Consider the following 24,009-nt stretch of genomic DNA (forward strand, 5'->3'; position numbering starts at 1 on the left):
ATTCTTCAACATTCTGAATTTCTTCTTGGTTAGATTTGAGGTCTCTTGTTCAACTCATGCCCAGTCAGGATATGTTGCCATCCAAAACTCAAGCGAGGAAATATATTTGAAACATTGACTGAAATTCTGATTTCAAATGAAAACAGTAATCAAGAAATATTTTAGTCAAAGGATATTTTCTGAATTCATAGATTAGTACTAAACAAAACACACTCACGTTATTCACAAGATTCTTTATAAATAGTTACAGTCTGAGGAACAAATTGATAGAGTGTGATCCACAGATCTCTAGCATGTTCAATGGTCACATCTACCACACTATCTTCATGATGCATGAAGCTTTCATACCAACTGTTTCAGTGTTTAACTCACGTATTTAATTGCAATCACGCAAATGTTTGTGTCTATGCATTAACTAACTTCCTTACTTACTCACACGTACTCACTTCCTTACTTACAAATACCTAATTGGGAAGCACAGCCAATGGGGTTCTTTCCCTCCAGATGGTTTGTGATGTCATTCTTTGTTCACAGCACAAGACAGAGAAAACGCCAAAAAGATGTACATTTACATAGAAAACAAGGCCGTCAGCTGAGTTTGGTCCGCCATCTTTGTTTAAAATTTCCAGTTGGCCGGAGGAAGCTGGCGCACAGATTTATGGGTAAAAGGCTTGCACATTTTCGTCAGTCAGGGTTTCCATTTCAGACAACACTAATCAGCAACTGAACGCACTACAGATGTAAGTGCACTGTATTGCAGTGTACTTCGTGAAGTGTTCGGTAATAGACACAGCTCTAGACTGTAATGTAAGACCAAGATCAGTATTGAATTACATAAGTGCTTCTTAAAATAAAATAAAGAACTATTGGTATTAATTCAATTACCCATTAATTTGAATCCACTACAAATACAAGTAACTTCTAGCCTACATAAAATACTTATTTTATTGTGTCACTTATCTCGACCTCTTGTTTAAGTTGTCTCTACTGTGTTCATCAGTGATCACCTGTGCTGTGCACCTGTGCATGCTCAAACCTACATGCATAGCAAGAATCAGCTCCACAAACATGGATTTAGCCTATTAAGGTATACGTCAGGGAACTTTTAAGAGACGGTTCAGGAAACACTCTCTTGGAGAACATAGAACAATGGAACAGAAAACATAGAACAATAGAACAGAAAACATAGAAACATAGAAAAATAAACATCTTTAGTAAGATATTCCTTTCGTGTCTTTTTGGAACACCAAGAGACACCGTAGCTTGGAAATGCACCCTTGGGCAGTAGGGGAATGAAACTTCTTGACTAATGTGATGGTTAATGAGACACACTTGTATTGTTCCTCCATTGAAGAGCAGTGAATGGAGAGAGTGTGGGAAAGTGTGGTGGACTCTCTCACAGACCTCCCATGGGACAATAGACACAGCTGCAGACCAAAGACTTCAGGTATAAGAAAAGAGTCGCTGCCAAACAATAAAAATGTTCTTGTTTATGCAACAAACTCCCAAAACTCTCTGATCACAATGCAGTAAACACAAAATGAACAAAAACAAAATGATACAAAACAAATTACTTCCCACTAAATAATTCACAAATATTTTCAAAACAAAAAAGCATTCCTAGTTTCTTTCTTAGTCTTACCCAGCCATCAACAACTTCAGTGAAGTAATCGGATTGTCTGTACATTTATAAAACTCTTTCCTGACAAAATATTCTACTACATAAACCCTCAGTATTAGGGCCCATTGCACGCCAGTTTCCTCCAGATGGATCAAATTCAAAAGGGCACACTTCTATTGTTTACAAGGGTCTCCATCAATGGGCAGAGTGTGGGAAAGCTCTGGAGAGGAGAGTCTCAGTTCCTGGGTCATTGTCATCCACAGTGCCAACACAGATTCCACAGATACACAAGGGAATAGGCACGCGTCTCTTCATTTTGCATTTGAACACGATGGATAGTAACATGTATGTGTATGTTCTATACTCCATGGTATCATATGATAATATTTTAGAAGCAGGCACTGCTCCACACAACATACCTTTATTCTGTTATGCGGATGATACTCAACTCTACTTGTCAGTGTTGGTACATTTACAAAGTGTTTATCATTTTAAACGTCATCTGTCTAATTCTTAAGTTTGAGGCATACTTTATAAATGTAATAATACTAGTTTTGATATTTGGAATTGTTATTGTAATTATTATTATTATTATTATTATTCATTGGTTATTATTACATTTAAATTTGTATTTTCAATTCATGCCTTTGTTTTGTGTTTTGTAAGTCGCTTTGGACAAAAATGTTTGCTACATACCTTAATCATAACCATAACCAAATAATCATTATATACCTATGATGTCATTATGTTTTCATGTCATTCCTTGTGGTGTGGATCATGTCAAAATCTTTATCCTCCAGGAAATGAAAGGCATGATAGTCAGTCAAAATGTAGGACTGTGTTAAAACCTTCAAATGTTTTGACATGCTGATCAAAGATGATAAAAAAAAATGAAGAAAATCATGTAATCACATGGGGACAGCCAATACAATTGTTTCCCTCCAGATGGTTTGTGATGTCATCCTCTGTTTAAGGCACAACACAGAGCTGATAGCTCTATAGAATGGCATTGTTGAGCAAGTAAATGTTGAAAAAATAAATACAAAATATATTTTTTCCATTAAAACATTAATTAAAACCTTCCAATGTCTTTGCTTGCTTTTCAAAAATTATCTTTTCTAATTTGTTTTCCTTATTTTTGCTTTTACATTGTCTAATCACAAGGGGACAGCCAATAAAATGGTTTCCCTCCAGATGGTTTGTGATGTCATCCTCTGTTTAGGGCACAACACAGAGCTGATAGCCGTCATTCCTCCACATGGCTGATAACAGAAGCTTTAGTGATGAATAGAGGAATGAGTGTGGGAAACTCAAATGAGCGACTCTACCAGCCACATGACAGAGGATGACATCTGTTACATCTGGAGACCTGAGGGGACGGTCTAAAGAGGAGTCTCCCTCCATTTTGATCAAGGGAATTCAGAGAGAACTTCCAAAGTATTTTCTGATTAAAGCTGATGCTAAAGCACTGATGAAATAAGGAGGTTGGGACATTGACTATATTTACAGTTTCAAAACACTTTTATTTCAAACATTTTGTTTCATAACAGCCAATGTGAAAACGCCACACTTAAAGATGCATATATAATATATAATAATATGATAGAAGAGTGAAATCACTTTCATGAGGAATCAATATCTAGTGTATTTGAACATTGATACAAAAAAAAATTCAAAAGTGTGCCCTGGCTTTTGCATTGATCTCAACATCAGGCAGCAGATTGACTCTCCTCACAGGGTCAGTCCTTTCCCACATCCACACAGTGGGTCTGTGGGTCTCTCTCCATCACCCCCAACCCAGCACCTGTTCAACTGAGGTTTGACCATTGTCCCCCAGCAGTGGGAGAATCCAGCATGTGTCAGCTCCACACTCCTCATTGTCCTCTGCAGCTCAGCCATTGGCTACTGACTGTGAGAAACTCCAACCAGCCCAAGACCCACACATTCATATGGAGATTTGGGAGTATAAATAGAGGAGATGAAGCCAGTGCTGATCAGATTCACTCTACACAGAGAGAACTACTACAGCTACAGCTATGGCTTCTACAATCACTTCCACAGCAGATTACCCAAAGGAACACCTGAGTCTAAACCACAAGGTGAATATTGGAACCTTACCTGTCTCGAACTTGGTGTTAACTTTCTCTGTCAACCTGATATTTTAATAGCTAACGAACAAATATATTAATGATGTCCTCTTCATCTTTATAGCAGAGAAAGCCAGCTGTCGAGAAGATGCACAGAGATCGCATCAACAACTGCATCGAGGAGCTCAAAGCTCTCCTGGGTTCACAGCTCCTCAACTTGCAGCCTGACTCCAAGCTGGAGAAAGCCGACATCCTGAAGATAATTGTTTGCCTCCTGAGATAGCGTCTTCAGACAGAAAGAACTTCACTCTCCTCTGATGCTGGCAGTCAGGGTTTCTCCAAGTGTGCTCAAGAAGTCCTTCACTTCCTGTCCAGGGACTCAGGGAAAACACAGACCCATGGAATGTTGCTGACCCAGTTCCAGACCCTGCAACCACCCAGTAATGACTACAGGAGGGAGAGTGCCCAGTGCCAGCTGGGCTCTCCTGTCCAGCATGTCCAGAGTAAAGACAAGAGTCCAGCCAGGAGCGCCCCCTGGAGGCCTTGGTAGAACACAACACAGATGAGACTTTCACGTGATCAAATTGGTCAGAGATGAAAACTCAAGGACATTTCAAAGCGTTCAAACCTGCAAATGCAGGGGATTTATCTTCTTTACATCAAAGAATGTATTTAATTCTAAATTGCAATTTTTTGCAAGGTATTTGTCTTCTGTGAAGACATATACACAATTCTTTATAAATTGTGAATATACTGGTTTAATGGTAAAACATCTTTAATGGATATCCGTTATAATATGAGATCAATTCAAATTTTTATTGAAATGTAATGACTTTATGATTCTTTTGAAAGAAATGGAAAGTCTGCAAGTTATAACAACAAAATGTCTTTTGAGAAGACAGTTTAAATATAATGTCAACAATGCTGACATTATTTTCATGGTGAATATGAGTCCAGCCAGGAGCCCCCCATGGAGGCGCTGGTGGAAAACTACTCAGAAGAGACTTTTACAATTACATGACCACATTGGTCAGAGTTGGAAAACTGAGGACATTTCACATTATTCAAGCCTGCGAAAACAGGGGTTGGATCTTCTTTGCATCAAAGAATATACAGACGTCTTTTGGAAGAAAACATATGTTGCTAACTTTTCCAGCATGTCTTCAATGAATGAAAATTGTGAAATTATTTGTTACAAATTGAAACTTCTATAATGGATTTCTATTGTTCAACAAGATCAGGTCAACTGAATATAAAAAAAAAAACATTTTTAATGTACTAATTTAGTTTTCATGATTCTGTTTCAAGAAAAGAGAAAAACTGCAAGCCATTGTAAGATGGATATCTTCTGGGAAGACATTTTAAAATCATAAACAATGTTTATATTATTGTCATGGTTTTACATGACTATATTTTCTTATGTTAATCTGTTAATATCATTTCCATGAAATGAAATTTTGTGTTGTTAATTTCAAGGCTTGTTTCAGAGTTTGTTTTCTCTAAATGTCCTTCATTGAAAGATTGGTGTTTTTACTAAGATCTCATAAAAATGAGACATGTTTGACTTTCTTAATATTTAAGAAAAGTAAATGTTACCTTCCATTTGAAGGAGTATAGCTTCACAAGACTTTTTGAAACACATTGACTGTTTCTGAATACTTTTGTATTTGACCTCTTTGTCCCAATGGAGACTGAGCTGTTTTTGACATTGTGATCCTTGTTCAATTGTTTGAACGAACTTTTCCATTATGGCATAAGTTTTTCATGCCAGAAAATCACAATAAAATATGCAATTCAATATGTCAGTTATGTGTGTCATTCTCTAGAATACAGTTCTGAACTGTTCATTTTATTCTTTAGTATATTATTCCATATCAGTCCAGACAAAATGACTATGAGTATGTGCAAAGATCAGTGTTAATGAAGAGGGAAGTTGGTGTTTTATTAATTGATCATCAGCATTACAGCTAAACTAAGTTAAGAACAGTGTCAAATGGCCAGGCCATGCACTGAGGACCCCACAACATGGTTCCTCTAAAATAGGACTCAGAGGAACCCCTCCAGGAACAAGAACACCAGGCAGAGCCAGGAACGCCTGCAGAAGGTGGCAAAGCTGGAGATGAGTCTCACATGAGGCACAGCACAACATGCAGCTAAAGACAGAGAGAAAACTTAGCAGCCTGATGTCCCCCTGCAGATAAATATGATCACGTAAAGTAAAAACACTGTGAAGATGGCAATGCGTAGGGCGAGTATGAAATATTTTGCAGTTTTGCCTAAGAATTGATGTGTCATTCAACTATTTATATTACGCTTAGCTCACAAAGCTTGATCTTTAAAAGCTTTTCAGTTCTTGAGACCAAGATCTCTGAGTTCAATCACAGTCAGCTGGGGAGCAGGGGGATGAAACCCTTTCAGTAATTGAAATCACGTATTTAACTGCAATCATGCAAATGTACAAGTCTATGCATTAACTAACTTCCTTACTTACTTCCTTACTTACAAATACCTAATTGTGAAGCACAGCCAATGGGGTTCTTTCCCTCCAGATGGTTTGTGATGTCATTCTTTGTTCCCAACATAAGACAGAGCTGGCCTGTCACTGCTAGACATGAGCACGTTTTGGAGGAGCTTTTGTAGTTGACCCAAACACTCATAAAAACAGAGGAGACATCAACTAAGAGGGGTCATACTGAAGAGGATTTTCCCCTCCATTTTCAGAATGGTGAAATTAAGCAGCACATTCATAAATATGAATCAATGATCCTAAAATGTTTTTGGATGGCTTCATAACGATCTGAATAAAAGACTCTCAAAGTTTATACAGTGTTGAGGAGAGTGTGCTATGTCAGCATCATTGAACCCAACATCAGGCAGCAGATTAACTCTCCTCACAGGGTCAGTCCTTTCCCACATCCACACAGTGGGTCTGTGGGTCTCTCTCCATCACCCCCAACCCAACACCTGTTCCCCTAGGGATTATTTTGTGGAGGGGGATTTCAGTTTGTTTTCACTACTGTGTTTCCCTGAGCATCCTTAATTAAAGTCTATCTTCTCTAAGACATACTTTTGTAAGGTTGGTCTGAACCACTCTTAGCTATCCCAGTTTCAATAGTTTTAGAGTCTGAAAAAGTTTTGTCTGTCTCTGAAAGGACGCATACACTGTGATGTAAGACCAAGATCAGTATTGAATTACATGAGTGTTTCTTAAAATAAAATGAAAAACAATTGGTATGAAATGAATTACCCATTCATTTCAATCCTTTACACAAATCTATAAGTAACTTTTAGCCTACACTTATTTCATTGTGTCACTTATCTTGACCTCTGGTTTAGGTTGTCTCTGATGTCTGTGTTCATCAGTGATCACCTGTGCTGTGCACCTGTGCGTGCTCAAACCTAGGTGCATGGCAATAATCAGCTCCACAAACATGGATTCAGCCTCTTAAGGTATACGTCAGGGAACTCTTAAGAGGTGGTTCAGGAAACACTCTCTTAGAAAACATAGAACAACAGAAGAAAAAAAACATAGAACAGTAGAACAGAAAACAGAAAAACATAGAAACATAGAAAAATAAACATCTTTAGTAAGATATTCCTTTTATGTCTTTAGGGAACGCTAAGAGACACCATAGTTGGGAAATGCACCACTGGGCAGTAGGAGAATGAAACTTCTTGACTAATGTGATGGTTAATGAGACACACTTGTATTGTTCCTCCATTGAAGAGCAGTGAATGGAGAGAGTGTGGGAAAGTGTGGTGGACTCTCTCACAGACCTCCCATTGGACAATAGACACAGATGCAGACCAAAGACTTCAGGTATAAGAAAAGAGTATGGCTGTCAAACAATAAAAAATTTCTTCTTCATGCGACAAACTCCAAAAACTCTCTGATCACAATGCAGTAAACACAAAATTAACAAAAACGAAATGATACAAAACGAATTACTTCCAACTAAATGATTCACCAACATTTTCAAAAAGAAAAAGCATTCCTAGTTTTATTTCAGTCTTACCCTGCCATCAACAACTTCAGTGAAGTAATCTGATAGTCTGTACATTTATAAAACTCTATTCTGATAAAATATTCTACTACATAAACCCTCAGTATTAGGGCCCATTGCACACCAGTTTCCTCCAGATGGATCTAAATGAATAGAGCACACTTCTATAGTTCACAGGGGTCTCCATCAATGGGCAGAGTGTGGGAAAGCTCTGGAGAGGAGAGTCACAGTTCCTGGGTCATTGTCATCCACAGTCCCAATGCAGATTCCACAGATACACAAGGGAATAGGCACGCGTCTCTTTATTTTGTATATGAACATGATGCTAATACATAGAGCAATGGATGTATGTTATATACTCGATGGTAACATATGATAATATTTTAGAAGCAGGCAATGCTCCACACAACATACCTTTATTCTGTTATGCGGATGATACTCAACTATACTTGTCAGTCTTGGTACATTTACAAAGTGTTCATCATTTTAAACGTCATCTGTCTAATTCTTTACTTTGAGGCATACTTTATAAATGTAATACTAGTTATGATATTTGGAGTTGTTATTGTAATTATTATTATTATTATTATTATTATTATTATTATTCATTGGTTATTTTTAAATTAAAATTTCTATTTTCAATTGACGCCTTTGTTTTGTGTTTTGTCATGTTTTTCTAATGTTTTGTAAGTCGCTCTGGACAAAAATGTCTGCTACATACCTTAACCATAACCATAACCAAATAATCATTATATACCTATGATGTAATTATGTTTTCATGTAATTCCTTGTGGTGTGGATCATGTCAAAATCTTTATCCTCCAGGAAATGAAAGGCATGATAGTCAGTCAAAATGTAGAAATGTTTTAAAAACTTCAAATGTTTTGACATGCTGATCAAAGATGATTACATGATTTTCTTAAACAATTTTAATCACATGAGGACAGCCAATAAAATTGTTTCCCTGCAGATAGTTTGTGACATCATCCTCTGTTTAAGGCGCAACACAGAGCTGATAGAATATGAATATATTTTTTTATTAAAACCTTCCAATGTCTTTGCGTGCTTTTCAAAGATTATCTTTTCTAATTTGGTTTCCTCATTTTTGCTTTTACATTGTCTAATCACAAGGGGACGGCCAATAAAATGGTTTCCCTCCAGATGGTTTGTGATGTCATCCTCTGTTTAGGGCACAACACAGAGCTGATAGCCGTCATTCCTCCACATGGCTGATTACAGAAGCTTTAGTGATGAATAGAGGAATGAGTGTGGGAAACTCAAATGAGCGACTCTACCAGCCACATGACAGAGGATGACATCTGTTACATCTGGAGACCTGAGGGGACGGTCTAAAGAGGAGTCTCCCTCCATTTTGATCAAGGGAATTCAGAGAGAACTTCCAAAGTATTTTCTGATTAAAGCTGATGCTAAAGCACTGATGAAATAAGGAGGTTGGGACATTGACTATATTTACAGTTTCAAAACACTTTTATTTCAAACATTTTGCATAACAACCAATGTGAAAACACCACACTTAAAGATGCATATATAATATATAATAATATGATAGAAGAGTGAAATCACTTTCATGAGGAATCAATATCTAGTGTATTTGAACATTGATACAAAAAAAATTTCAAAAGTGTGCCCTGGCTTTTGCATTGATCTCAACATCAGGCAGCAGATTGACTCTCCTCACAGGGTCAGTCCTTTCCCACATCCACACAGTGGGTCTGTGGGTCTCTCTCCATCACCCCCAACCCAGCACCTGTTCAACTGAGGTTTAACCTCCCCCCCCCCCCCCCAGCAGTGGGAGAATCCAGCATGTGTCAGCTCCACACTCCTCATTGTCCTCTGCAGCTCAGCCATTGGCTACTGACTGTGAGAAACTCCAACCAGCCCAAGACCCACACATTCATATGGAGATTTGGGAGTATAAATAGAGGAGATGAAGCCAGTGCTGATCAGATTCACTCTACACAGAGAGAACTACTACAGCTACAGCTATGGCTTCTACAATCACTTCCACAGCAGATTACCCAAAGGAACACCTGAGTCTAAACCACAAGGTGAATATTGGAACCTTACCTGTCTCGAACTTGGTGTTAACTTTCTCTGTCAACCTGATATTTTAATAGCTAACGAACAAATATATTAATGATGTCCTCTTCATCTTTATAGCAGAGAAAGCCAGCTGTCGAGAAGATGCACAGAGATCGCATCAACAACTGCATCGAGGAGCTCAAAGCTCTCCTGGGTTCACAGCTCCTCAACTTGCAGCCTGACTCCAAGCTGGAGAAAGCCGACATCCTGAAGATAATTGTTTGCCTCCTGAGACAGCGTCTTCAGACAGAAAGAACTTCACTCTCCTCTGATGCTGGCAGTCAGGGTTTCTCCAAGTGTGCTCAAGAAGTCCTTCACTTCCTGTCCAGGGACTCAGGGAAAACACAGACCCATGGAATGTTGCTGACCCAGTTCCAGACCCTGCAACCACCCAGTAATGACTACAGGAGGGAGAGTGCCCAGTGCCAGCTGGGCTCTCCTGTCCAGCATGTCCAGAGAAAAGACAAGAGTCCAGCCAGGAGCGCCCCCTGGAGGCCTTGGTAGAACACAACACAGATGAGACTTTCACGTGATCAAATTGGTCAGAGATGAAAACTCAAGGACATTTCAAAGCGTTCAAACCTGCAAATGCAGGGGATTTATCTTCTTTACATCAAAGAATGTATTTAATTCTAAATTGCAATTTTTTGCAAGGTATTTGTCTTCTGTGAAGACATATACACAATTCTTTATAAATTGTGAATATACTGGTTTAATGGTAAAACATCTTTAATGGATATCCGTTATGATATGAGATCAATTCAAATTTTTATTGAAATGTAATGACTTTATGATTCTTTTGAAAGAAATGGAAAGTCTGCAAGTTATAACAACAAAATGTCTTTTGAGAAGACAGTTTAAATATAATGTCAACAATGCTGACATTATTTTCATGGTGAATATGAGTCCAGCCAGGAGCCCACCATGGAGGCGCTGGTGGAAAACTACTCAGAAGAGACTTTTACAATTACATGATCACATTGGTCAGAGTTGGAAAACTGAGGACATTTCACATTATTCAAGCCTGCGAAAACAGGGGTTGGGACGTCTTTTGGAAGAAAACATATGTTGCTAACTTTTCCAGCATGTCTTCAATGAATGAAAATTGTGAAATTATTTGTTACAAATTGAAACTTCTATAATGGATTTCTATTGTTCAACAAGATCAGGTCAACTGAATATAAAAAAAAAAAACATTTTTAATGTACTAATTTAGTTTTCATGATTCTGTTTCAAGAAAAGAGAAAAACTGCAAGCCATTGTAAGATGGATATCTTCTGGGAAGACATTTTAAAATCATAAACAATGTTTATATTATTGTCATGGTTTTACATGACTATATTTTCTTATGTTAATCTGTTAATATCATTTCCATGAAATGAAATTTTGTGTTGTTAATTTCAAGGCTTGTTTCAGAGTTTGTTTTCTCTAAATGTCCTTCATTGAAAGATTGGTGTTTTTACTAAGATCTCATAAAAATGAGACATGTTTGACTTTCTTAATATTTAAGAAAAGTAAATGTTACCTTCCATTTGAAGGAGTATAGCTTCACAAGACTTTTTGAAACACATTGACTGTTTCTGAATACTTTTGTATTTGACCTCTTTGTCCCAATGGAGACTGAGCTGTTTTTGACATTGTGATCCTTGTTCAATTGTTTGAACGAACTTTTCCATTATGGCATAAGTTTTTCATGCCAGAAAATCACAATAAAATATGCAATTCAATATGTCAGTTATGTGTGTCATTCTCTAGAATACAGTTCTGAACTGTTCATTTTATTCTTTAGTATATTATTCCATATCAGTCCAGACAAAATGACTATGAGTATGTGCAAAGATCAGTGTTAATGAAGAGGGAAGTTGGTGTTTTATTAATTGATCATCAGCATTACAGCTAAACTAAGTTAAGAACAGTGTCAAATGGCCAGGCCATGCACTGAGGACCCCACAACATGGTTCCTCTAAAATAGGACTCAGAGGAACCCCTCCAGGAACAAGAACACCAGGCAGAGCCAGGAACGCCTGCAGAAGGTGGCAAAGCTGGAGATGAGTCTCACATGAGGCACAGCACAACATGCAGCTAAAGACAGAGAGAAAACTTAGCAGCCTGATGTCCCCCTGCAGATAAATATGATCACGTAAACTAAAAACACTGTGAAGATGGCAATGCCTAGGGCGAGTATGAAATATTCTGCAGTTTTGCCTAAGAATTGATGTGTCATTCAACTATTTATATTACGCTTAGCTCACAAAGCTTGATCTTTAAAAGCCTTTCAGTTCTTGAGACCAAGATCTCTGAGTTCAATCACAGTCAGCTGGGGAGCAGGGGGATGAAACCCTTTCAGTAATTGAAATCACGTATTTAACTGCAATCATGCAAATGTACAAGTCTATGCATTAACTAACTTCCTTACTTACTTCCTTACTTACAAATACCTAATTGTGAAGCACAGCCAATGGGGTTCTTTCCCTCCAGATGGTTTGTGATGTCATTCTTTGTTCCCAACATAAGACAGAGCTGGCCTGTCACTGCTAGACATGAGCACGTTTTGGAGGAGCTTTTGTAGTTGACCCAAACACTCATAAAAACAGAGGAGACATCAACTAAGAGGGGTCATACTGAAGAGGATTTTCCCCTCCATTTTCAGAATGGTGAAATTAAGCAGCACATTCATAAATATGAATCAATGATCCTAAAATGTTTTTGGATGGCTTCATAACGATCTGAATAAAAGACTCTCAAAGTTTATACAGTGTTGAGGAGAGTGTGCTATGTCAGCATCATTGAACCCAACATCAGGCAGCAGATTAACTCTCCTCACAGGGTCAGTCCTTTCCCACATCCACACAGTGGGTCTGTGGGTCTCTCTCCATCACCCCCAACCCAACACCTGTTCCCCTAGGGATTATTTTGTGGAGGGGGATTTCAGTTTGTTTTCACTACTGTGTTTCCCTGAGCATCCTTAATTAAAGTCTATCTTCTCTAAGACATACTTTTGTAAGGTTGGTCTGAACCACTCTTAGCTATCCCAGTTTCAATAGTTTTAGAGTCTGAAAAAGTTTTGTCTGTCTCTGAAAGGACGCATACACTGTGATGTAAGACCAAGATCAGTATTGAATTACATGAGTGTTTCTTAAAATAAAATGAAAAACAATTGGTATGAAATGAATTACCCATTCATTTCAATCCTTTACACAAATCTATAAGTAACTTTTAGCCTACACTTATTTCATTGTGTCACTTATCTTGACCTCTGGTTTAGGTTGTCTCTGATGTCTGTGTTCATCAGTGATCACCTGTGCTGTGCACCTGTGCGTGCTCAAACCTAGGTGCATGGCAATAATCAGCTCCACAAACATGGATTCAGCCTCTTAAGGTATACGTCAGGGAACTCTTAAGAGGTGGTTCAGGAAACACTCTCTTAGAAAACATAGAACAACAGAAGAAAAAAAACATAGAACAGTAGAACAGAAAACAGAAAAACATAGAAACATAGAAAAATAAACATCTTTAGTAAGATATTCCTTTTATGTCTTTAGGGAACGCTAAGAGACACCATAGTTGGGAAATGCACCACTGGGCAGTAGGAGAATGAAACTTCTTGACTAATGTGATGGTTAATGAGACACACTTGTATTGTTCCTCCATTGAAGAGCAGTGAATGGAGAGAGTGTGGGAAAGTGTGGTGGACTCTCTCACAGACCTCCCATTGGACAATAGACACAGATGCAGACCAAAGACTTCAGGTATAAGAAAAGAGTATGGCTGTCAAACAATAAAAAATTTCTTCTTCATGCGACAAACTCCAAAAACTCTCTGATCACAATGCAGTAAACACAAAATTAACAAAAACGAAATGATACAAAACGAATTACTTCCAACTAAATGATTCACCAACATTTTCAAAAAGAAAAAGCATTCCTAGTTTTATTTCAGTCTTACCCTGCCATCAACAACTTCAGTGAAGTAATCTGATAGTCTGTACATTTATAAAACTCTATTCTGATAAAATATTCTACTACATAAACCCTCAGTATTAGGGCCCATTGCACACCAGTTTCCTCCAGATGGATCTAAATGAATAGAGCACACTTCTATAGTTCACAGGGGTCTCCATCAATGGGCAGAGTGTGGGAAAGCTCTGGAGAGGAGAGTCACAGTTCCTGGGTCATTGTCATCCACAGTCCCAATGCAGATTCCACAGATACACAAGGGAATAGGCACGCGTCTCTTTATTTTGTATATGAACATGATGCTAATACATAGAGCAATGGATGTATGTTATATACTCGATGGTAACATATGATAATATTTTAGAAGCAGGCAATGCTCCACACAACATACCTTTATTCTGTTATGCGGATGATACTCAACTATACTTGTCAGTCTTGGTACATTTACAAAGTGTTCATCATTTTAAACGTCATCTGTCTAATTCTTTACTTTGAGGCATACTTTATAAATGTAATACTAGTTATGATATTTGGAGTTGTTATTGTAATTATTATTATTATTATTATTATTATTATTCATTGGTTATTTTTAAATTAAAATTTCTATTTTCAATTGACGCCTTTGTTTTGTGTTTTGTCATGTTTTTCTAATGTTTTGTAAGTCGCTCTGGACAAAAATGTCTGCTACATACCTTAACCATAACCATAACCAAATAATCATTATATACCTATGATGTAATTATGTTTTCATGTAATTCCTTGTGGTGTGGATCATGTCAAAATCTTTATCCTCCAGGAAATGAAAGGCATGATAGTCAGTCAAAATGTAGAAATGTTTTAAAAACTTCAAATGTTTTGACATGCTGATCAAAGATGATTACATGATTTTCTTAAACAATTTTAATCACATGAGGACAGCCAATAAAATTGTTTCCCTGCAGATAGTTTGTGACATCATCCTCTGTTTAAGGCGCAACACAGAGCTGATAGAATATGAATATATATTTTTTATTAAAACCTTCCAATGTCTTTGCGTGCTTTTCAAAGATTATCTTTTCTAATTTGGTTTCCTCATTTTTGCTTTTACATTGTCTAATCACAAGGGGACAGCCAATAAAATGGTTTCCCTCCAGATGGTTTGTGATGTCATCCTCTGTTTAGGGCACAACACAGAGCTGATAGCCGTCATTCCTCCACATGGCTGATAACAGAAGCTTTAGTGATGAATAGAGGAATGAGTGTGGGAAACTCAAATGAGCGACTCTACCAGCCACATGACAGAGGATGACATCTGTTACATCTGGAGACCTGAGGGGACGGTCTAAAGAGGAGTCTCCCTCCATTTTGATCAAGGGAATTCAGAGAGAACTTCCAAAGTATTTTCTGATTAAAGCTGATGCTAAAGCACTGATGAAATAAGGAGGTTGGGACATTGACTATATTTACAGTTTCAAAACACTTTTATTTCAAACATTTTGCATAACAACCAATGTGAAAACACCACACTTAAAGATGCATATATAATATATAATAATATGATAGAAGAGTGAAATCACTTTCATGAGGAATCAATATCTAGTGTATTTGAACATTGATACAAAAAAAATTTCAAAAGTGTGCCCTGGCTTTTGCATTGATCTCAACATCAGGCAGCAGATTGACTCTCCTCACAGGGTCAGTCCTTTCCCACATCCACACAGTGGGTCTGTGGGTCTCTCTCCATCACCCCCAACCCAGCACCTGTTCAACTGAGGTTTGACCATTGTCCCCCAGCATGTGGCAGCTCCACACTCCTCATTGTCCTCTGCAGCTCAGCCATTGGCTACTGACTGTGAGAAACTCCAACCAGCCCAAGACCCACACATTCATATGGAGATTTGGGAGTATAAATAGAGGAGATGAAGCCAGTGCTGATCAGATTCACTCTACACAGAGAGAACTACTACAGCTACAGCTATGGCTCCTACAATCACTTCCACAGCAGATTACCCAAAGGACACCTGAATCTAAACCACAAGGTAAATATACTAACTTACCTCTTTCAACTTTATATTTTCTTTTCTTATTTAACCTGTCTGTTTAATATGCAAAGAATATATATCTAAATGATTTCTTCTTCTTCTTTGTAGCTGAGAAAACCAATTGTGGAAAAGATGCACAGAGACTGTATCAACAACAGCATCAAACAACCGAAGGTCCACTGGTCCACAGCTCCTCAACTTGCAGCCTGACTCCAAGCTGGAGAAAGCCGACATCCTGAAGATAATTGTTTGCCTCCTGAGACAGCATCTTCAGACAGAAAGAACTTCACTCTCCTCTGATGCTGGCAGTCAGGGTTTCTCCAAGTGTGCTCAAGAAGTCCTTCACTTCCTGTCCAGGGACTCGGGGAAAACACAGACCCATGGAAAGTTGCTGACCCAGTTCCAGACCCTGCAACCACCCAGTGATGACTACAGGAGGGAGAGTGCCCAGTGCCAGCTGGGCTCTCCTGTCCAGCATGTCCAGAGTAAAGACAAGAGTCCAGCCAGGAGCGCCCCCTGGAGGCCTTGCTAGAACACACCACAGATGAGACTTTCACGTGATCAAATTGGTCAGAGTGGAAAACTCAACGACATTTCAAAGCGTTCAAACCTGCAAATGCAGGGGATTTATCTTCTTTACATCAAAGAATGTATTTAATTCTGTTGCAAGAAAAAGATATTGCAATTTTTTGCAAGGTATTTGTCTTCTGTGAAGATATACACAATTCTTTATAAATTGTGAATGTACTGGTTTACTGGTAAAACCTCTTTAATGGATCTCTGTTATTATATGAGATCAGTTCTCATTTTTATTGAAATGTAATGACTTTATGATTCTTTTGAAAGAAATGGAAAATCTGCAAGTTATAACAACAAAATGTCTTTTGAGAAGACAGTTTAAATATAATGTCAACAATGCTGACATTATTTTCATGGTGAATATGAGTCCAGCCAGGAGCCCCCCATGGAGGCGCTGGTGGAAAACTACTCAGAAGAGACTTTTACAATTACATGACCACATTGGTCAGAGTTGGAGAACTGAGGACATTTCACATTATTCAAGCCTGCGAAAACAGGGGTTGGATCTTCTTTGCATCAAAGAATATACAGACGTCTTTTGGAAGAAAACAAATGTTGCTAACTTTTCCAGCATTTCTTCAATGAATGAAAATTGTGAAATAATTTGTTTCAAATTGAAACTTCCATAATAGATTTCTATTGTTCAACAAGATCAGGTCTACTGAATATAAAAAAAATAATTGAATGTACTGTTTTCATTTTTATGATTCTGTTTAAAGAAAAGAAAAAACTGCAAGCCATTGTAAGATGGATATCTTCTGGGAAGACATTTTAAAATCATAAACAATGTTTATATTATTGTCATGGTTTTACATGACTATATTTTCTCATGTTAATCTGTTAATATCATTTCCATGAAATGAAATGTTGTGTTGTTAATTTCAAGGCTTGTTTCAGATGTTGTTTCCACTAAAATATCCTTCATTGAAGGATTGGTGTTTTTACTAAGATCTCATAAAAGTGAGACATGTTTGACTTTCTTAATATTTAAGAAAAGTAAAGGTTACCTTCCATTTGAAGGAGTATAGCTTCACAAGACTTTTTGAAACACATTGACTGTTTCTGAATAATTTTGTATTTGACCTCTTTGTCCCAATGGAGACTGAGCTGTGTTTGACCTTGTGATCCTTGTTCAAATGTTTGAACATGCTTTTTCATTATGGCATAAGTTTTTCATGCCAGAAAATCACAATAAAATATGCAATTCAATATGTCAGTTATGTGTGTCATTCTCTAGAATACAGTTCTGTACTGTTCATTTCATTCTCTAGTATATTTTTCCATATCAGTCCAGACACAATGACTATGAGTATCTGCAAAGATCCGTGTTAATGAAGAGGGAAGTTGGTGTTTTATTAATTGATCATCAGCATTATAGCTAAACTAAGTTAAGAACAGTGTGAAATGGCCAGGCCATGCACTGAGGACCCCACAACATGGTTCCTCTAAAATAGGACTCAGAGGAACCCCTCCAGGAACAAGAACACCAGGCAGAGCCAGGAACGCCTGCAGAAGGTGGCAAAGCTGGAGATGAGTCTCACATGAGGCACAGCACAACATGCAGCTAAAGACAGAGAGAAAATTTAGCAGCCTGATGTTCCACTGCAGAAAAAGATGAGCGCAAAATCACTGTGAAGATGGCAATGCCTAGGGCAAGTAAGAAATATTAATAGTTATACATATTTTAAGAAGGAACATCAAAATCCTATGTAATAATGACAATTCATTTTCTCCTTGTCCAGTTTTGACTAAAAATGAATGTCATTCAACTATTTATATTATGCTTAACTCACACAGCTTGACCTTTCAAAGTCTTTCAGTTCTTGAGACCAAGATCTCTGAGTTCAATCACGGTCAGCTGGGCAGCAGGGGGATGAAACCCTTTCAGTGATGTTATGTTCAACTAGAAAATGCATTTCCTGAAGGAAATACCAGTGTATGAAATGCAAAAGTTAAGAAAGGAAGAAGAAAAGAAAGAAGAGTGAAAGAAGGAAATAAGAAAGGAAAGAAGAGTAAAAGAAGGAAAGAAAAGTGGAAGAAGGAAAGAAGAAAGGAAAGAAGAGTGAAGAAAGGAAAGAAGAGTGGAAGAAGGAAAGAAGAAAAGAAAGAAGTGGAAGAAGGAAAGAAGAAAGGAAAGAAGAGTGAAAGAAGGAAAGAAGAGTGGAAGAAGGAAAGAAAAAAGGAAAGAAGAGTGGAAGAAGGAAAGAAGAGTGGAAGAAGGAAAGAAGAGTAAAATAAGGAAAGAAGAGTGGAAGAAGGAAAGAAGAAAGGAAAGAAGAGTGAAGAAAGGAAAGAAGAGTGGAAGAAGGAAAGAAGAAAAGAAAGAAGAGTGGAAGAAGGAAAGAAGAAAGGAAAGAAGAGTGAAAGAAGGAAAAAAGAGTGGAAGAAGGAAAGAAAAAAGGAAAGAAGAGTGGAAGAAGGAAATAAGAAAGGAAAGAAGAGTGGAAGAAGGAAAGAAGAAAGGAACGAAGAGTGAACAAGAGTGGCTCTGGATAAAGAGATAAAGAGAGAGAGCGAGGAGGGAAAATATTGAAAGAAGGAGAGAAAATGGAGTGGAGCAGAGAGATGGAGTGTGAGAGAAAGTAGACTGAGAGAGATAAAGAGAAGGTGTCTCTTAATATTCCCAGTTATACAGTTGAATGGAGAGGGACAGAGAGAAGAGGAGCCTTGGAACCTTGGCGCAGGTGTCAGTGAAGCACAGGTGCAAGCCAGTTTAATGACCCTATTATGATGTCATAATGGCCCAATGTAAGTCAATGGGAAAATTTGTATTAGTTTTTCTTCAATATCTTAAAAAGTATGAAGTTCAGAAAAATGCATAGCATAAGTGTCGTTTACAAGACCTACGCGACAAAGTTTGAACGTAGTTTCTACGTTAAGCGGTTCGAGCTGAATTAATCGCAGAAATCGGTAAGAAGAAGAAGAAGAAGAAGTATAAGAAGCCTAGGAATAACAATACAGGGCATTTCATGCACTGTAATGAGACTCACTTGTATTGTTCCTTCATCGTAGAACAGTGAGAGAGTGGGGAACTGTGGAAAACTCTCTCACTTCGTATGGATAATCGACACACATCACATGCTTCAGAAAATGTGGGCTAGATCTCAAACTATTTAAGCGAATGTTTAATCTACATACCAATAAAGCCTTTCTAAATGTTAGAATTCAACATATAATCTCTTGATGTAATCCTGACAGCATTCTTCAACATTCTGAATTTCTTCTTGGTTAGATTTGAGGTCTCTTGTTCAACTCATGCCCAGTCAGGATATGTTGCCATCCAAAACTCAAGCGAGGAAATATATTTGAAACATTGACTGAAATTCTGATTTCAAATGAAAACAGTAATCAAGAAATATTTTAGTCAAAGGATATTTTCTGAATTCATAGATTAGTACTAAACAAAACACACTCACGTTATTCACAAGATTCTTTATAAATAGTTACAGTCTGAGGAACACATTGATAGAGTGTGATCCACAGATCTCTAGCATGTTCAATGGTCACATCTACCACACTATCTTCATGATGCATGAAGCTTTCATACCAACTGTTTCAGTGTTTAACTCACGTATTTAATTGCAATCACGCAAATGTTTGTGTCTATGCATTAACTAACTTCCTTACTTACTCACACGTACTCACTTCCTTACTTACAAATACCTAATTGGGAAGCACAGCCAATGGGGTTCTTTCCCTCCAGATGGTTTGTGATGTCATTCTTTGTTCACAGCACAAGACAGAGAAAACGCCAAAAAGATGTACATTTACATAGAAAACAAGGCCGTCAGCTGAGTTTGGTCCGCCATCTTTGTTTAAAATTTCCAGTTGGCCGGAGGAAGCTGGCGCACAGATTTATGGGTAAAAGGCTTGCACATTTTCGTCAGTCAGGGTTTCCATTTCAGACAACACTAATCAGCAACTGAACGCACTACAGATGTAAGTGCACTGTATTGCAGTGTACTTCGTGAAGTGTTCGGTAATAGACACAGCTCTAGACTGTAATGTAAGACCAAGATCAGTATTGAATTACATAAGTGCTTCTTAAAATAAAATAAAGAACTATTGGTATTAATTCAATTACCCATTCATTTGAATCCACTACAAATACAAGTAACTTCTAGCCTACATAAAATACTTATTTTATTGTGTCACTTATCTCGACCTCTTGTTTAAGTTGTCTCTACTGTGTTCATCAGTGATCACCTGTGCTGTGCACCTGTGCATGCTCAAACCTACATGCATAGCAAGAATCAGCTCCACAAACATGGATTTAGCCTATTAAGGTATACGTCAGGGAACTTTTAAGAGACGGTTCAGGAAACACTCTCTTGGAGAACATAGAACAATGGAACAGAAAACATAGAACAATAGAACAGAAAACATAGAACAATAGAACAGAAAACATAGAAACATAGAAAAATAAACATCTTTAGTAAGATATTCCTTTCGTGTCTTTTTGGAACACCAAGAGACACCGTAGCTTGGAAATGCACCCTTGGGCAGTAGGGGAATGAAACTTCTTGACTAATGTGATGGTTAATGAGACACACTTGTATTGTTCCTCCATTGAAGAGCAGTGAATGGAGAGAGTGTGGGAAAGTGTGGTGGACTCTCTCACAGACCTCCCATGGGACAATAGACACAGCTGCAGACCAAAGACTTCAGGTATAAGAAAAGAGTCGCTGCCAAACAATAAAAATGTTCTTGTTTATGCAACAAACTCCCAAAACTCTCTGATCACAATGCAGTAAACACAAAATTAACAAAAACAAAATGATACAAAACAAATTACTTCCCACTAAATAATTCACAAATATTTTCAAAACAAAAAAGCATTCCTAGTTTCTTTCTTAGTCTTACCCAGCCATCAACAACTTCAGTGAAGTAATCTGATTGTCTGTACATTTATAAAACTCTTTCCTGACAAAATATTCTACTACATAAACCCTCAGTATTAGGGCCCATTGCACGCCAGTTTCCTCCAGATGGATCAAATTCAAAAGGGCACACTTCTATTGTTTACAAGGGTCTCCATCAATGGGCAGAGTGTGGGAAAGCTCTGGAGAGGAGAGTCTCAGTTCCTGGGTCATTGTCATCCACAGTGCCAACACAGATTCCACAGATACACAAGGGAATAGGCACGCGTCTCTTCATTTTGCATTTGAACACGATGGATAGTAACATGTATGTGTATGTTCTATACTCCATGGTATCATATGATAATATTTTAGAAGCAGGCACTGCTCCACACAACATACCTTTATTCTGTTATGCGGATGATACTCAACTCTACTTGTCAGTGTTGGTACATTTACAAAGTGTTTATCATTTTAAACGTCATCTGTCTAATTCTTAAGTTTGAGGCATACTTTATAAATGTAATAATACTAGTTTTGATATTTGGAATTGTTATTGTAATTATTATTATTATTATTATTATTCATTGGTTATTATTACATTTAAATTTGTATTTTCAATTCATGCCTTTGTTTTGTGTTTTGTAAGTCGCTTTGGACAAAAATGTCTGCTACATACCTTAATCATAACCATAACCAAATAATCATTATATACCTATGATGTAATTATGTTTTCATGTATTCCTTGTGGTGTGGATCATGTCAAAATCTTTATCCTCCAGGAAATGAAAGGCATGATAGTCAGTCAAAATGTAGGACTGTGTTAAAACCTTCAAATGTTTTGACATGCTGATCAAAGATGATAAAAAAAATGAAGAAAATCATGTAATCACATGGGGACAGCCAATACAATTGTTTCCCTCCAGATGGTTTGTGATGTCATCCTCTGTTTAAGGCACAACACAGAGCTGATAGCTCTATAGAATGGCATTGTTGAGCAAGTAAATGTTGAAAAAATAAATACAAAATATATTTTTTCCATTAAAACATTAATTAAAACCTTCCAATGTCTTTGCTTGCTTTTCAAAAATGATCTTTTCTAATTTGTTTTCCTTATTTTTGCTTTTACATTGTCTAATCACAAGGGGACAGCCAATAAAATGGTTTCCCTCCAGATGGTTTGTGATGTCATCCTCTGTTTAGGGCACAACACAGAGCTGATAGCCGTCATTCCTCCACATGGCTGATTACAGAAGCTTTAGTGATGAATAGAGGAATGAGTGTGGGAAACTCAAATGAGCGACTCTACCAGCCACATGACAGAGGATGACATCTGTTACATCTGGAGACCTGAGGGGACGGTCTAAAGAGGAGTCTCCCTCCATTTTGATCAAGGGAATTCAGAGAGAACTTCCAAAGTATTTTCTGATTAAAGCTGATGCTAAAGCACTGATGAAATAAGGAGGTTGGGACATTGACTATATTTACAGTTTCAAAACACTTTTATTTCAAACATTTTGCATAACAACCAATGTGAAAACACCACACTTAAAGATGCATATATAATATATAATAATATGATAGAAGAGTGAAATCACTTTCATGAGGAATCAATATCTAGTGTATTTGAACATTGATACAAAAAAAATTCAAAAGTGTGCCCTGGCTTTTGCATTGATCTCAACATCAGGCAGCAGATTGACTCTCCTCACAGGGTCAGTCCTTTCCCACATCCACACAGTGGGTCTGTGGGTCTCTCTCCATCACCCCCAACCCAGCACCTGTTCAACTGAGGTTTGACCATTGTCCCCCAGCAGTGGGAGAATCCAGCATGTGTCAGCTCCACACTCCTCATTGTCCTCTGCAGCTCAGCCATTGGCTACTGACTGTGAGAAACTCCAACCAGCCCAAGACCCACACATTCATATGGAGATTTGGGAGTATAAATAGAGGAGATGAAGCCAGTGCTGATCAGATTCACTCTACACAGAGATAACTACTACAGCTACAGCTATGGCTCCTACAATCACTTCCACAGCAGATTACCCAAAGGAGCACCTGAGTCTAAACCACAAGGTAAATATACTAACTTACCTCTTTCAACTTTATATTTTATTTTTCTTATTTAACCTGTCTGTTTAATATGCAAAGAATATATATCTAAATGATTTCTTCTTCTTCTTTGTAGCTGAGAAAACCAATTGTGGAAAAGATGCACAGAGACTGTATCAACAACAGCATCAAACAACCGAAGGTCCACATCCACAGCTCCTCAACTTGCAGCCTGACTCCAAGCTGGAGAAAGCCGACATCCTGAAGATAATTGTTTGCCTCCTGAGACAGCATCTTCAGACAGAAAGAACTTCACTCTCCTCTGATGCCGGCAGTCAGGGTTTCTCCAAGTGTGCTCAAGAAGTCCTTCACTTCCTGTCCAGGGACTCAGGGAAAACACAGACCCATGGAAAGTTGCTGACCCAGTTCCAGACCCTGCAACCACCCAGTGATGACTACAGGAGGGAGAGTGCCCAGTGCCAGCTGGGCTCTCCTGTCCAGCATGTCCAGAGTAAAGACAAGAGTCCAGCCAGGAGCGCCCCCTGGAGGCCTTGGTAGAACTCAGATGAGACTTTCATGTGACCAAATTGGTCAGAGTGGAAAACTCAACGACATTTCAAAGCGTTCAAACCTGCAAATGCAGGGGATTTATCTTCTTTACATCAAAGAATGTATTTAATTCTGTTGCAAGAAACAAAAAATTGCAATTTTCTGCAAGGTATTTGTC

At 37.9% G+C, this 24,009-nt stretch overlaps 1 protein-coding gene and 3 pseudogenes across 1 annotated transcript; all 4 read left to right on the forward strand.

Moving 5' to 3' along the window:
- The first annotated feature begins 2,819 nt into the window (after positions 1-2,819).
- LOC116220430 lies at positions 2,820-4,555 on the forward strand (annotated as a pseudogene).
- Positions 4,556-9,523: 4,968 nt separating this feature from the next.
- LOC116220431 (transcription factor HES-5-like) lies at positions 9,524-11,002 on the forward strand. The gene is made up of 2 exons (XM_031567079.2): positions 9,524-9,781; positions 9,894-11,002. Exons 1-2 carry the CDS (start codon positions 9,719-9,721, stop codon positions 10,317-10,319), a joined length of 489 nt encoding a protein of 162 aa, XP_031422939.1. The 5' UTR covers positions 9,524-9,718; the 3' UTR covers positions 10,320-11,002.
- A 4,657-nt stretch (positions 11,003-15,659) lies between these two features.
- On the forward strand, positions 15,660-16,328 carry LOC116220432 (annotated as a pseudogene).
- A 6,571-nt stretch (positions 16,329-22,899) lies between these two features.
- LOC116220433 lies at positions 22,900-23,903 on the forward strand (annotated as a pseudogene).
- Positions 23,904-24,009: the final 106 nt, after the last annotated feature.

This window comes from Clupea harengus, chromosome 5 (assembly GCF_900700415.2).
Source record: "Clupea harengus chromosome 5, Ch_v2.0.2, whole genome shotgun sequence".
Lineage (NCBI taxonomy): Eukaryota > Metazoa > Chordata > Actinopteri > Clupeiformes > Clupeidae > Clupea > Clupea harengus.

What these genes read in the sequence shown, in the direction of transcription:
- LOC116220431 (XM_031567079.2), top strand. Translation starts at nt 9,719, where the DNA reads ATGGCTTCTACAATCACTTCCACAGCAGATTACCCAAAGGAACACCTG. An exon ending in ACCTGAGTCTAAACCACAAG is followed by an intron (nt 9,782 to 9,893) that starts GTGAATATTGGA and finishes TCATCTTTATAG; the next exon opens with CAGAGAAAGCCAGCTGTCGA.